Genomic DNA, 14,325 nt, shown 5'->3' with positions numbered 1-14,325 from the left:
TTTACAAAGCATGCTAATTTTACTAACTCTACTTTGTCATATACTGTCAACCTCTTTAACATCTAGATGTTGCAAAATTAGAACTCATTTATCCACTATATACACTGTATGTAAATCAAACAAAATGCACAGAACATACAAAATTTTGTCTGAAATTGTCAAAGTATGGACATACTAGCATATTACTTTTTGCAATTGCTTCCCTCCTGCATCCTCCAAACTAGTATATAGACAGTAGTATGCTGCGCATAGAGATGATTTGACAATCCTATTTCCAAAAGACAGTATTTCCTATGAAAATGAGCAAAATTACATTTACAAAGTAATATTTTACTACTTCTACTTTTTTTCCCTTCTTTATTTTTTTTAAATGTTACATTTAAAAAATATGAGGTCCCCATATACCCCCCATCCCCCTCGCCCCACTCTTCCCACATCAACAACCTCTTTCATCATCATGGCACATTCATTGCATTTGATAAATACATTTTGGAGCACTGCTGCACCACATGGATAGTGGTTTACATTGATGTTTACACTCTACCCCAGTCCACCCAATGGGCCATGACAGGACATACAATGTCCAGCATCTGTCCCTGCAGTACCACCCAGGACAACTCCAAGTCCTGAAAATGCCCCCACATCATATTTCTTCTTCCCTCTCCCTACCCTCAGCAGCTACCATGGCCGCTTTCTCCACATCCATGCTCCAATTTCTTCCATTACTAATCACAATAGTTCCATAGTAGAATATCAGTAAGTCCACTCTAATCCATACTCTATTCCTCCATCCTGTGGAGCCTGCTACTTTTAACATATGTCTGACACTTCTAAACATCTAGACAGACTAGATGTTCAAATAAGGACTTATTTTGTCCACTACATACAGGGCAGTCTTGACTAAACTGCACACATTTAACAAGTTATAATCTGAAAGTATCTTCTAAATATGAACATTCTAGTCTAAAACCCTTCCTTTTATCCCTCCTCCACCATCCCTGTGGGATGTAATGCTCAAGTTTTCAGAAGACAGTCTTTCCTAGGAATTTTAACACAAAATGTATTAATTTACTTTTTTTGTCATAAACTTGCATACACTCTTTAACATCTGAAAGACTAGAAGTTGTAAATTAGGATGTGTTTGTCCATTATATGCACTATATCCATAGCAAAGTAAAAAACCAAATGCACGAACATAGGGACAATGGTTAATCTTGCCTCATTATAAACACACTAGCATAGACCCCTTTGTACTTCCTTATCCTTCCTCCCCCAAACCACTGCACAAAATGTGAACTATTCGGAGAGGTAGTCTGGCCATTCCAAAAACCCGTACAATATTTCACATGAATTTTTTAAAAAAGATATTTACAAAATGTGTTCTTTTACTACCTCTACTTTTAACATTAAGTCAGGCACTTCAGAACTTCTCCAAAGAGATATTTCTGAAGAGTACTTAGTATTGTCAACTATCCATTGAGTAGTGAGGAATAAAATAACATACAGAACAATGGTTACAATATGGAAATATCTTCCAAATATGATCAGTCAGGCACAGAACCTTCTCATCTCTTCCTCATATCAGCCTTCTGTTCCATGTCCTCTAATCCATAGAACAAGCCTGGATGTGTTGCTCTGGTGTTGCTTCCAAAGGCAGTCTAGGGAAGTGGATTTGGCTCAACTGATAGAGTATCCGCCTACCACACGGGAGGTCCAGGGTTCAAACCCAGGGCCTCCTGACCCATGTGGCGAGCTGGCCCAGGCACAGTGCTGATGTGCCCGCAAGGAGCGCCATGCCACGCAGGGGTGTCCCCCGCATTGGGAAGCCCTATGTGTAAGGAGTGCACCTCATAAGGAAAGTCACCCGGCGTGAACAAAGTGCAAACTGCCCAGGAATGGTGCCACACACACAGAGCTAACACAGCAAGATGATGCAACAAAAAAGAGACAAAGTTTCTGGGTGCCACTGACAAGAATGCAAGCAGACACAGAAGAACACACAAAGAGCAGACAACTGGGGGGGGGGGGGGGGGCGGGCAACGGGAAGGGGAGAGAAAAATAAAAGGCTACCTAAATTCCATCTCAAAGTCATTTCCAGAAGACATTTTTCCATAATTTTTTTTAAACAAATGGTTATTACAAGACATGTGATTTTCTAACTCTGCTTTATCATAGGTTGGCAACCTCTTTACAACTAGAAAGTCTAGATGTAACAGAAGTTTTCTTTTAGAAAGTTGGGGGGAATGTTGAGGGCAGCTTTTTCATACTGTATACACAGGCCAGTAAATCTTCCCAAAGGGTGGCGGCACTTCTGAGCGGCCAAATGCTGCGCGTTGTTCTGGGGTTCTCTCTTCCCACGTCGAGCAAGGCCTGGGGGACCGTGACCAGCCGCCCAGGGGCCGCCACCGGCTCCACCCCCGGGGGCAGGCCCCGCTCCCCTTCCCGCCCTTTGTGCGTCGTGGTCGGGGAAGTGGCGTCTCGCCCGGTTGGGGAGCAGCGGTCGCCCCGGGCCCGGCCCCACGGCCGTGGAGGTGCCGCGCTGGGTCGGGCAGGCGCCTCGGGGCCCTCCGCGTCCTCCGCCCCCGGCGCCCCAGGGGCCCGGCCTCGGTGCCCGGCGGGCTCCGCGCCCCGCGGCAGGCTTGGGAAGGAAACGGGCGGCCCGCGGGGTCCAGGCCGGCAGCGGCCCGGGCAGGCAGCGCCCCGCGAGGGCGCCGGGTCCCCCGGGGCAGGGACCACAGGCGCCGGGACCCCCGCTCACGCCGGCCCAGGCCGTGAGCGCGAGGCGCCGCTCTCCCCGCGCTTCCCCCGGAGCTGCCTTGCAGTCTCTTCCCTTGGGGATCCCCACACACGTTCACAGCTGCCCGAGTCCCTGTCAGACCCCTAGACGGTTCCCGGTAGCCAGGTACCTTCAGCAGAGCATTCGCATTTCCTCCCTCCCCCCTTGCAACGCTGCAGTCCTTCATTGCCCTTATACACAAGCTGTAATTATCCAGTACATTGTTGCCATAGTTATTTTGAACAAACCTTTATCTGTTAGAGCAAATGAGAATAAGAAGAATAAAAGATTTTGTTTTACCTTCATTTATTTATATCCTAGGGCTTTTCCTTTCTTTATGAAGGTCTATTCCGACTTAAACCATTTTTCTTTTCTCTGAACAACTTCTTTTAACATTTATTGTAAGGCAGGTCTACGGGCAACAAACTCCCTCAACTTTTGTTTGTCTGAGAGAGTCTTCATTTCTCCCTGACTTTTGAAAAATAATTTCCCTGGATATAGAATTCTAAGTTGGTGGGTTTTTTCTTTCAACACTTTAAATATTTCACTCCATTCCCTTCTTGCTTAAATGGTTTCTGAAGAGAAGTAGGAAGTAATTTTTGTCTTTGTTCCTCTATAGGAATGTTGTGTTAAAATAAAACAGACTTTAAAAAGGAGTGCAAAAGAAGTTTATTGAGCTAAAGTTGCATTAAAGCAGGAGCAGCACCAAAAAGAGGTTTCTGCTCAAGGGGTGGGGGTGGGGCAGCTTACACGGCTGCTTGAGACAAAGAAGAGGTTGCAGGGGAATGGAAGAGATGAGGGGGCATGATTTATGGTTAGTAAGGTGGTTCTGTGAGCTGTGTGGGTTACCGGGCTGTTGGGGCAGGGAGTCTTGAGGTAAGCAAGGACTCCTTGCTGCTCAGCTCATTAATCAGCAAGCAGGATGGGGAGAGAGGATTATAGCCGTCTGGTGAACACCACCGGCAGGGCTTGCTGGTGTCAGCTGGGGCCCTTTGTTCCTCTCAGGCTGAGGCAGGTCAGCTTATTTCAATTAACTGGTAAAATAATTTACAATTCCAATCTCACAGTTCAAGGATTGATCTTCCAAAATTTTCCCTGTTGATTTTGTGCAGTTTGATTATGATATGTATATATATATATAGTCAGTTGTCCTGCTTGGTGTTCTCTGAGCTCCCTAGGTCTATGGTTTGGTGTCTCGATTAAATTTGAAAATTTTCATCCATTTCTACTTCATATATTTCTGTTTTTCCTTTCTATCTTTCTTCTCCTTCTGGTATTCCCATTAAACATATACTTTTTATCATTGTCCCACAGTTCTTGAATATTCTACTCTTTTTTTTTGCTTTGCTTTTTATGTTGGGAAATTTCTATTATCTTCAAGCATAATAATTCTTTCTTCAGTCATGTCCAGTCGACTGAACCCACGAAAGGTATTTTCATTTCTTTTACAGTGTTTTACAATGTTACAGTCTAACATTTTTTGTTTTTTTTTCTTAGAGTTTTCATCTCTTTGCTTACATTATCCATTTGTTCTTTGATGTTATTTGCTTTTTCCTTTAGCGCCCTTAGCATATTAATCATAGTTATGTTAAATTCCAGGTCTGATAATTCTAAAATCTCTGCCATATCTGAGACTTGTTCTGATGCTTGACTAATCCTGACTAATACAGCTATGTTATACTTACCACAGAAGTACAAAGAGCCAGAATCATGTTATATAAATCAAGGCAGAGATAACAGTCTAAAGAAATAAGACTGATTTTTTGCCTTTTAGCATGCTTTGTAATTTTTTTGTTGAAAGCCAGGTATGCTATATAGGGTAAAAGAAACGGAGCTAACAAAGCCTTTAGTGTGAGATTTTGAGTTTACCTAGATAGGAGTTAAGCTGTGGTTACTGTGTGCTGTGCTATAATTGTCAGAGGCTAAAACTTCCTCTAGTATCCTTGTTTTCATCTCCTCTGTTGGCTTTGGGTTTCCCTAGAGACTCCTTCTTAAATAGAGTCTGAGCCTTGCAGCTTTTTCAATAAAATCCCCTGTTATTATTGAGAAGCCCTGTTGATGTGGTGGTAAATTTGAGGGGAAGGAAGACATTCTATGATTCTATGAGTAAGTCTCAGTCTTTTATTGGGTCTGTGCTCTGGGTTGCAATTCTCAGCCCCACTTCCCACCCACCTTAGGTGAGACAGGAAAACTAGAGGGGGCTGGAGTTGGGTATTTACATTCTTTACATTGGTGTTTTTAATTCACATAAGTGGTATCATGCAACAACGGTGATTTCTTGCTTTATTTATATATATATATTTATTTATTTATTACCTAATGCTGGTTTAATGACAGGTGTTGCTCATCCAAAGAATGTATCCTCCACATTTTACTTATCCATTCCCATAGTGATGGATACTTAAATAGCCTCCAACTCCCACCACCAAAATCAGTGGAAGTATACAAATTACATAAGATGTAGAATATTTTCTAAATAAATGATATCTATTTTTATTAATGTTAAATAATAATAAAAGGACCCAAACAACTAGTTCCCCAGGCCCTGGTCAGAGGTAACCTCCTACCCTAGAGTTAACCTGCCCCAGACTAGAAGATACCATGTAGCCAATATAGTATCATTAAGGAAACACAGAGGAATCTTCAAATTCTTACCTTTTCACAATTCCCTATCCTTCCTAAATTTCTGCCTCTCTTCTTCTCTATCCTCTAGAATCATCTGCCTTTTCCTCCACATTAGTATCAGATTTAAGGTAATTGACTGCAGTGGTGGTAGTCAGGCTTGGTCAAGTTGGAGATGGATGTGTGTGATGGAAGTTTGGTTCACTTCCGTAAACAGTTCCACAGCACTCACACCATCAGATTCCAGTCACATATTGTGGGTGCTGTTAAATTGCAAAGCTCTTAGCAACAAGGCCTGTCCCTGAGGCATGGTTACTTTGTTGGAGGATTCAATACTATTGTGCAAAAATAGTAAAATATTGAAGTAAGGCAAGCAGATGTGCTGGGGTTATTCCAAGGGAAATCAGTGGGGACCAGAGAGGTTGGAAAGGTCTCCTGGAGTTGGCAGGGCTGTGTCTAGTAAAGGCTGTCATGGAGAGACAGGTCAGAAGGAGAGGTGGAAGGGTGGAATTTCAGGGAGGGAAGAACATGAACAAAGATGTGAAGGTAGTGATGCTGATCATGTGTGAGGACAGCAGCTAAATCCAGATGGAGGAAGGAGTAAATGTATTGCAAGATAATAATTTGCTATTACTGTTGTATCCCTGCTCCTAGCTCCTTGCACTACTTCCCTTGTTTTCTCTCCTCTGTTCAGGCAGTAGAGCTATGTGGTGGTTAAGCTAATGTGTTGACTCAGTCAGGTAATGATGTCCAGTTTTTTGGTCAAGGAAGCACTGGGCTTATTGTGATGCAAGGACATTTCGTGGATTTTAATCGTCAGTGAGTTGATTGCATCCATGGCTTACATCTACAATCAACTGAAGAGGTTGCCTTCAGCAATGAGTGACATCTCATTCAATCAGTTAAGGCCTTAAAAGGAGAAATGATTTCAGCATTTAGGGAGAGAATTCCCATCTCTATTTCAGACTGCTAGTGTCTCCTAGGAACTCATCGAGGACCTTCACTGGAGTGCCTGGCTGGCAGCCTGCCCTACAGAACATGGACCTGTGCATCCCCACCATTGCAGGAGACAATTTATAAAATCTCATAGAATTTACAGATATCTCCTAGAGACTCTTGACTAATATGGCTATGATATACTTACCAGAGAAGTGCAAACAGCCAGAATCATGTTATGTAAATCAAGGCAGAGATAATAGTCTAAAGGCCGAACTTGCAAGACCTGGAGTTTCGGAATGTGTAATAGTAACCAGTGTTCCTCAGCAGGACTAACTCAGGGGTGAGGCAGATGCTGAATTCCAGGGCCTGAGCCTTACCTCTCACCTAATATCTTGGGAGGAAGCAAGGCTCTCTTAGTTACCTTTATCCAGAGCTTGAGAGAGTTTCACCAGCTCTCCAGGTTGCCTAGGCAGCTGCAGATTCCTGAAGCACCCAAAAGGCACTTGGAAGCAGCCCAGGAGTAGCTGGGAAGGAGGGCAGAGGTAAGAGTGCTTTGGAGCTTTCCCAGGGGATCCAACAGGAATAGAAGCTAAGCACCAGAGGTCAATAAAACTCGGACAAAAGCAGAAGAGAGCAGCATGGGAGGCAAACTGGACAGTCACCCCCTTGCCCACAGCGAGGGGAAACCAAAGCCCTGGGTGAGAAGAGCGGAACACTTTCCTGAATTGATTGGATTTAAACTTGAAATGACTAATAAGATGCTGATGTGACCAAGTTTATTTGAACTGACTACATTTCTGCCTATCACTGTGTAGAATGGAGGATTACTACAGACAAAATTATTTTTTTAAAGTGTTTTTTTTTTTTTCATATTTGAGTTCGTAAGTGCTCCATGAAGTTCTTTGGTATATGATGGATATAATTTTTAAAATAACAAAATAATTCACAGACAAAACTTTATCACGTGCTTCTTTCATTCACTCGGGAAATTGTGTGACCACTGTCTTCAGTCCCGTTAGAAAGCCAGAATCCTATGAGAAATACCCAGTGTTTTTGCTGTTATTGTTTGCCCCAGTGTTTACCAGCCATGACTCTGAATGCTTGTTATTTCCAAAGTTCACAAGCCCCCCACCATTAAATTAAATTTTTTTATTTTGTACCTTCTTTCCCTCTTCAGGGAAATTCAGCAAACTGACACGATGGGGAGCTGGAGGCTTAAGGACAAAGATAAGGAATCAACTGGAGTGGGGCACTCACTGCAGGAGAGTTGGTTAGAACCAGAGAACTTTCAAGAATGAACCCAGGGAAGTGGATGTGGCTCGACTGATAGAGTGTCCGCCTACCATATAGGAGGTCCAGGGTTCAAACCCAGGGCCTCCTGGCCCATGTGGAGCTGGCCCACACACAGTGCTGCCGTGCACAAGCAGTGCTGTGCCATACAGGGATGTCCCTCTTATAGGGGAGCCCCATGCACAAGGAGTGCATCCCGGAAGGAGAGCCACCCCACGCGAAAAGCACAGCCTGCCCAGGAGTGGTGCGACACACACAGGATGCTGACGCAGCAAGATAACACAACAAAAAAGAGACACAGATTCCCGGTGCCACCAAGAATGCAAGTGGACACAGAAGAACACACAGTGAATGGACACAAGAGAGCAGACAAGGCGGGGTGGCGGGAAGGGGAGAGAAATAAATAAAAATCTTAAAAAAAAAAAAAAAAAGAATGAACCCAGCAGAAATATACTATGGCCAAACTGCCCAGTATTTTTCTTTTGAGGGGGGGGAACACAATAGTTTGTGTTAAAGGTTTCCCTGCTACCCTCACAGAACAGTTTGTTGTATGTCAATTAACCCTCACTAAAACTGTTTTTTTAAAAAATGAATCTTTCCTTCCTCCCCAACCTACTCTCCCCCACCCGTTCTCTCATCCCCTCACCACCACCACCACCCCGGCTTTATGTATTCTTGAGTAATAAGTAAACAAATACATATGCACATGAAGTTTAAAAACAAATCTGTCCCCCAGTGTTCCCAAGCCTCTGTCCATCATACTGTCCTGTCCACTGAAGAGGCATTAATTCAGCAGCGGGGAAGGGAAGAAATGATAGAAAGTGGGCAAGGGTCAGACAGAACATGGAAGATGGGCCCACTACAGTTGAAGAATTTGGAGTCTGAATTTTCTCATTCTGCCCTACTGCCTAGGGAATTATTAGAACTCCCAAAAGTGCTAACTTCAGCCTTATGATTGGACTCTGAAGGAGACTTAATGCTAGAATCTAGTCCAGCCAGCAAGAGAATATAGCATATTGTAGTGAAAGGAAATCCAGACTTAAGGTCACAATACCTAGCATCTGGTCTTGGCATTACCCATGGTAATGGGAATGTGAGTAACTGGCTCAAGTTCTCCAGATCTTAGTTTCCCTTTCTGGAAAAGGTGTTGGATGTTGGGAAAGATGAAACTTAAAGGCTCCATTAGAACTAAAATTCTACCTCTCGTCTTGGGGTTCCCATGAACACTGCAAACAAAAATCGCAGCAGACATTTTATTAGAAATGTCAAATACATCCATGGGATCTCCTTTTGTTGTCCATCAACTCTCCAGCTGCTCCTCAACTCATTGATGGCCAGCAGTCAGAAGGCTCCCAGGCAAAAGGGGTGGGCTGAGAACCCCTTCTCAGGAACAATGGACAAGGGGTTGTAGCAGCAGCAGTAGCAGCAGCAGCAGCAGCAGCTCTAACCTCCAAAGTGAGATGGGAAGCCAGACGGCCTCATTTTCAACCCTCCGGGGTTGAACAACAGGTTGGTATTGGCATGTTTCCGTCACCGTCAAGGGTCCTATAGTTAGGATCCCAGTCATCAGCCTGCAACCAATCGTGGCAGTACAGCCTTTGATCTCCACAACCGAGTCTATGTCTTCTGAGGAACACAGAAAGAGAGGGAAATGGATGTTTTGGGAAATCCAGTCCTCCCTCCTCCCTGAAATCCCAAGTGTCAGAACTTCTCAGGATCCACTGAGATGTCTGCTTTCCCAGCCTCTGAAACAATCAGGTGTTTAGTTTACCTCCAGTGATCTGAAGTTTTCCTTCATAGCAGCGAGTTGTGCCATTGGGACAGGGAAGAGAAGGGGCACGGAGACAAGTACCCAAAGCCACACAGGTTGGGCAGTAGAGGGTTGGTGACACGATGGAACCTGCAGGGGAAAAGAGAGGGACAGTTAAGGGCATGTCCTGCCTTTGCGGATGTCTTCCCTTGCCGCCTTCTCTTCCCCAAGTCTTTCCTACTGATGCCACTTTAATCAAGGCCCATTTCTTTGCTGTTAGAACCCCATGCAACATAATTTCCAAATTGTTCTTAGGTGTGGAGATACAGAGATGAAAAAGACATAGTTCCTGCCACCTAGGAGATCCTTGTCTAGGAGGAGAAAAATGTAAATATTTACCAAGGAACTAAGTAGATACTGTGTAAGAGGTACCATGGAATACCATGGCAAAGGAATAGAGGAGGAGTTAACTGTACCTAGAAGAATCTGGTAAATATTTTCACAGAACTGACACCTGAATTCAGACAGAGGGTGAAAATGAGGGTGTGGGTAACCACGGAAACAGCAAGGACAAAGGCCAGGAGGTGTGAACCGTTGTGGTGGATTTGGGAAACGTTGAGAAGTTGCAGGGATAATATTCAGCTGTAGGCACAGGTGTGGTTGAACAGTTTTTTTTTTTATGGTTAACATCCATTCTGATTCCCCAGAACCATTTCCTTTATTAAGTATTTTGAATAAAAGCCCTAGCTAGAACACAGATAATGCTTTGGAAGGGAAATGAAACTGAAAAGATAGGCACGGGCCAGATTACCATAGGCTCAGAGGCCAAGTAGGAGGTGTTTGACTCTGGTCACATAATAATAGGGAGCCAGTAACTGTTAGATAGATCATGCCACCACCCTGCTCAGAAATCTCCACTGGCATCTTATTGCCTAATAAACACAAAATCCAGTTTACACCCCAGTCTTCACTGATGTCACTCTGCTCTGAGTAGTGTTTAGACCTCGAGGTAACAATTCAGAAAAAGAAAGACGAGCAACTGGACTGTGAGGTCCTTTTGTGTAGTGTCGACTCAGGATTAAGCCAAATAAGAATTGAGGGAAGATACAATCTCCTCAGGTGTTTATAAAGATTCTCCCTCCTTCCGGTGTACCTGAGGTCATTTCTGACTTCCAAAACAGAGATATCATGTTTTTGTCATTGCAGAGGGAGTCCTGGCAGTAGCTACTGTAAGAGACTGCCACCAGGCCAGGGGGTGGGGTGTGCTGGACAAAGGTTATCATCTCCATGTCTCCAGTCGTGCAGCCCTTCGAGGCCAGAATAGCAGTCTCGGTTCCTGTTGTGAGACAGAAGGAAGGGAAAGTGGGTGATGAGCCCAACATTCCGGCTCCTGATCACCCTCTCCCCCACCCAGCCGGCTGTCCCATTCGTTTTACCTGCTTGAAACACCAGCAAAGTTTCCTGGCAAAATGTTCCATTGTCACAAGTATCAACCTTCTCTGTGGTCCAGTTAAATGCAGTGATAGAATTCCTGTCTACGTACATGGTTTTACCCTTGTTACAATACAAAGGTTGGGCTACTGAGGAGAGACACAAGATAAAGATAAGCCCTTTACTTCTCCTAAGGGCCAAAGTCCCTGTTCAACATAAATCCACCCGTCACCCAGCGGCTCTCCCCTCAGCTGCCCCATACGTACAACTCAGGGAGAAGGCTCCGAGGAGGGAGAGGAACAGCAAACCAGGGATATGACAGGTTCCCATGGCCTCTGTTAGAGAGGTTAGGAGGAGCTGAGCAGCTTCTGTGATTTGATGGAGAGAAAAGGAGACTTTAAAACAAGATTAGAACGAGATTAAATCTAGACTCTGGCAAATACTGACTTTTATGATGTATAAGACTAAGACCTCCAAAGTCAAGTCTGGTCCCTAACTAGCTTGTGAGTTGGAGCAGGTCAACAAATTTACTCTGCCTCAGTTTCCATAATTGTGCCTCTCAGACCCAAGAGCCTGGGCATCCAGCCGCCTATTCCGTTAAAACAGGGAGTTCCACAATCCAGAACCCTCCAACCTCAGGGCCCAGGAATCTGAGCCCCCAAATCCCTTCTCCTTCAGACTCAAAAGTACAGCTTCAGACTTATTCTCCCTCAGTACCCAGGCACCTCAGCCCACAGCCCCCTCCTCCACCAGAATTCTGAGCCCCAGCCCTTTCCTGCTTAGGGACCATGAGTCTGTGTGGGTAGCCACCTTCTCCTGCAGGACCCGTGATTCTGCGACACCAGCTCCCACTTCCCTCAGACCCAGGAACCCAGACCCTCAGGTTCCTCCTCCCTCAGACCCCGAAGTCCCGGCCCCCAGCCCCCTCAGACCCAGAAGACAGGCTCCCAGCCGCCTCCTCCCTCAGACCCAGGAGTCCCCACCTCCAGCCGCCTCCTCCCTCAGACCCCGGAGTCCCCACCCCCAGCCCCCTCCTCCCTCAGACCCCGGAGTCCCCACCCCCAGCCCCCTCCTCCCTCAGACCCCGGAGTCCCCACCTCCAGCCACCTCCTCCCTCAGACCCCAGAGTCCCCACCTCCAGCCCCCTCCTCCCTCAGACCCCGGAGTCCCGGCCCCCAGCCCCCTCAGACCCAGAAGACAGGCTCCCAGCCGCCTCCTCCCTCAGACCCAGGAGTCCCCACCTCCAGCCGCCTCCTCCCTCAGACCCCGGAGTCCCCACCCCCAGCCCCCTCCTCCCTCAGACCCCGGAGTCCCCACCCCCAGCCCCCTCCTCCCTCAGACCCCGGAGTCCCCACCCCCAGCCCCCTCCTCCCTCAGACCCCGGAGCCCCACCCCCAGCCCCCTCCTCCCTCAGACCCCGGAGCCCCACCTCCAGCCCCCTCCTCCCTCAGAACCAGGAGTCTTCTCTTTCCTCAGGACCTAACAGTCTGGGTCCCCGCCCCGCCTCTTTCACTTTAAGGGACCAGAACTCTTCCTGGCTTTCCTCCATCTGCCAGGATTTCACTACCTTGAAGGGGTAGCCCTGAGCACTCTCCCTCACACACAGTCTTCCCTTACGTTCTCCCACAGGCACGGAAGGCGGGGTCAGGCTTGGCCCGAAAGGCCACTCGAAGCCCCATTGGCCAACGCAAAAGCATCGGATGAGCTCATTGGATGAACCCAGAGGAATGTCTAACCCCCATTGGCCCTAGAGAAGCCGCCTCCGGACCGCCTTGGGAGGCGCGCATGCGTGCAATGGTTCTCTGCAGTCTGGGTAAGTCCAGGGAGGGCCGCGTCCGTGCAAATGACATCCCATCACCCTTTACTCTCCGGTTTGGAGTTTGGGCTTCAGTTAACCAGCTCGCCAAACTCCTAACCCTCCCCAACTGAACTCATGTGTTGGGGAAATAAAATTAAAAACAAAATCTTCTCCCAACACAGAAAACCTCCCAGCAAAGGCAGCAGAAGAAGAGAAACAGTTTTATTATTAAATAAGCCTTAAACCAGAATGTGGTGCATCACAGACAATCCGCTATAGTGATTGCAAAGAAAAGAAGACACTTTAGATAACCAAGCAAATACTGCCCATTAAATACATATTCTAGGGATGAAAGAAAGCTAGTTTTCAAGAGACCTTGAGAGCAGCATATGTCACCCCTAGTATATCTTAAATTCACCTGCTCATTGGGGCGGCCTTTGGGTTTGTTAATTGCTTCTATGCAAAGGAATAATAAAACGTCTAGTACTTCCATGACCAGTGGATGGTTACAATTTGGAACCAGATACCTAAGTTAAACTCCCATGGTGCTGGTGCTATTATCTTCCTTGGTAGTTACATTTCAGAGAAATACCGCCCAAGACCAGGAGAAAGATATCCCTCAGTTGTAAAGCTTGACCGAAAACTTTTTAAAGTATGTACATACATCTTAAAGGGGCAGAGAAAGAATTTGCAAGTTTTCTGAAGAATGCCCTAAGGAATGGGGAAAGGAGTGGAGATGGGGGTGTTTCTTTCCCTGTTTCACCAGGGGAATTTTTTTTTTTTTTTTGTCAATTTGTCTTCCCATTTACTCATGACCCCATTCTGGCATCTATCCCAGCATGTCCCAAGCCACTGGAAGCCAATCTGGCTGCCTTGTCTGTCACTTGCTGTGGTCTACTATCTCAGGCCAGCCCCACCTCTGGTGGTCTCGTGGCACCAGCCTCCCGTGCACTCTTCTGGAAGGCTGAAGAGAGGAATGCCTGCTTCGGCCTCACAAGCCCTGAGCAGGACAGTGTGATGGCAGAGGTGGCCGTCGGATCTAAACTGCATGTCCACTTCAGCACCACAAATAAGACATGCCATTCAGATTTGTTGCTTATGGCGGAAAATTCTATTTCTAACGTATATAAGCTTTCCAGATGAAACACGAAGACTCCCCTTTGTATATTTTCAGAGCTCGTCTTGTTTCTGTGAGTTACTCCTGTTTCTGTGGGTGAAGGAGGTCTGTTTATGATGAAGATAGTGTGGGTGACCATGCCATTGCTGGCTGGCTGGCAAGATTCCAGAACTTTGACAGTTCTCAGAGTAACTGACAGGACTGTCCATTTAGTGGAGGGAGGCTTTAGTGCTCACTGTTTTGGTCCCACCTCCAGGAGCAAAGTTAGAGAAATTTACCTCAAATACTGGACCGTTGATGCCTGCACCCCAGCCCCCTCATTGCTCTGCCTCCCGTCTAAAGGGCCCTTGCCCCACTTCAGTCCATCCCCCGCCCGGTTCTGTTAGCGGAAGACTCTGGGTTCTGGGCTTCTAGGTTCTTGGTATGTCACATAAAAGAATTTAAGGACATGCCATAGTACCCTGTGGGAGTAAAGAGTGTATTAAGAAACAAGAAAAGAATACACAATCTGAGACATGGATTTGTAAGGAAAAGGTTAAGTTTAGTTTTCACATAAAGGGGAAGCCCGAGCTGGCTCTGCCAGTTGGAGGAGGGAGGGAAAG

The 14,325-nt window shown here is 46.2% G+C and overlaps 1 protein-coding gene and 1 long non-coding RNA gene across 2 annotated transcripts in view; one reads left to right on the top strand and one right to left on the bottom strand.

The window, feature by feature from the left end:
* Positions 1–8,210, top strand: part of LOC111764528 (uncharacterized) — a 32,067-nt gene extending 23,857 nt beyond the window's left edge. The window contains exon 3 of the long non-coding RNA XR_009181467.2: positions 7,515–8,210. This is a non-coding gene — a long non-coding RNA (uncharacterized lncRNA). The remainder of the gene's footprint in view (positions 1–7,514) is intronic.
* A 656-nt stretch (positions 8,211–8,866) lies between these two features.
* TEX101 (testis expressed 101) lies at positions 8,867–12,435 on the bottom strand. Its single transcript, XM_023589299.2, has 6 exons — positions 12,376–12,435; positions 11,075–11,176; positions 10,814–10,957; positions 10,531–10,713; positions 9,399–9,527; positions 8,867–9,253 (listed from the first exon to the last, which is right to left on the bottom strand). The coding sequence occupies exons 2-6, from the start codon at positions 11,136–11,138 to the stop codon at positions 9,012–9,014; spliced, it is 762 nt and encodes a 253-aa protein (XP_023445067.1). The 5' UTR covers positions 11,139–11,176; positions 12,376–12,435; the 3' UTR covers positions 8,867–9,011.
* Between the last annotated feature and the right edge of the window lie 1,890 nt (positions 12,436–14,325).

This window comes from Dasypus novemcinctus, chromosome 18, assembly GCF_030445035.2.
Source record: "Dasypus novemcinctus isolate mDasNov1 chromosome 18, mDasNov1.1.hap2, whole genome shotgun sequence".
NCBI classification, from domain to species: Eukaryota; Metazoa; Chordata; class Mammalia; order Cingulata; family Dasypodidae; genus Dasypus; species Dasypus novemcinctus.
This window is presented reverse-complemented; position numbering and strand designations above follow the sequence as displayed.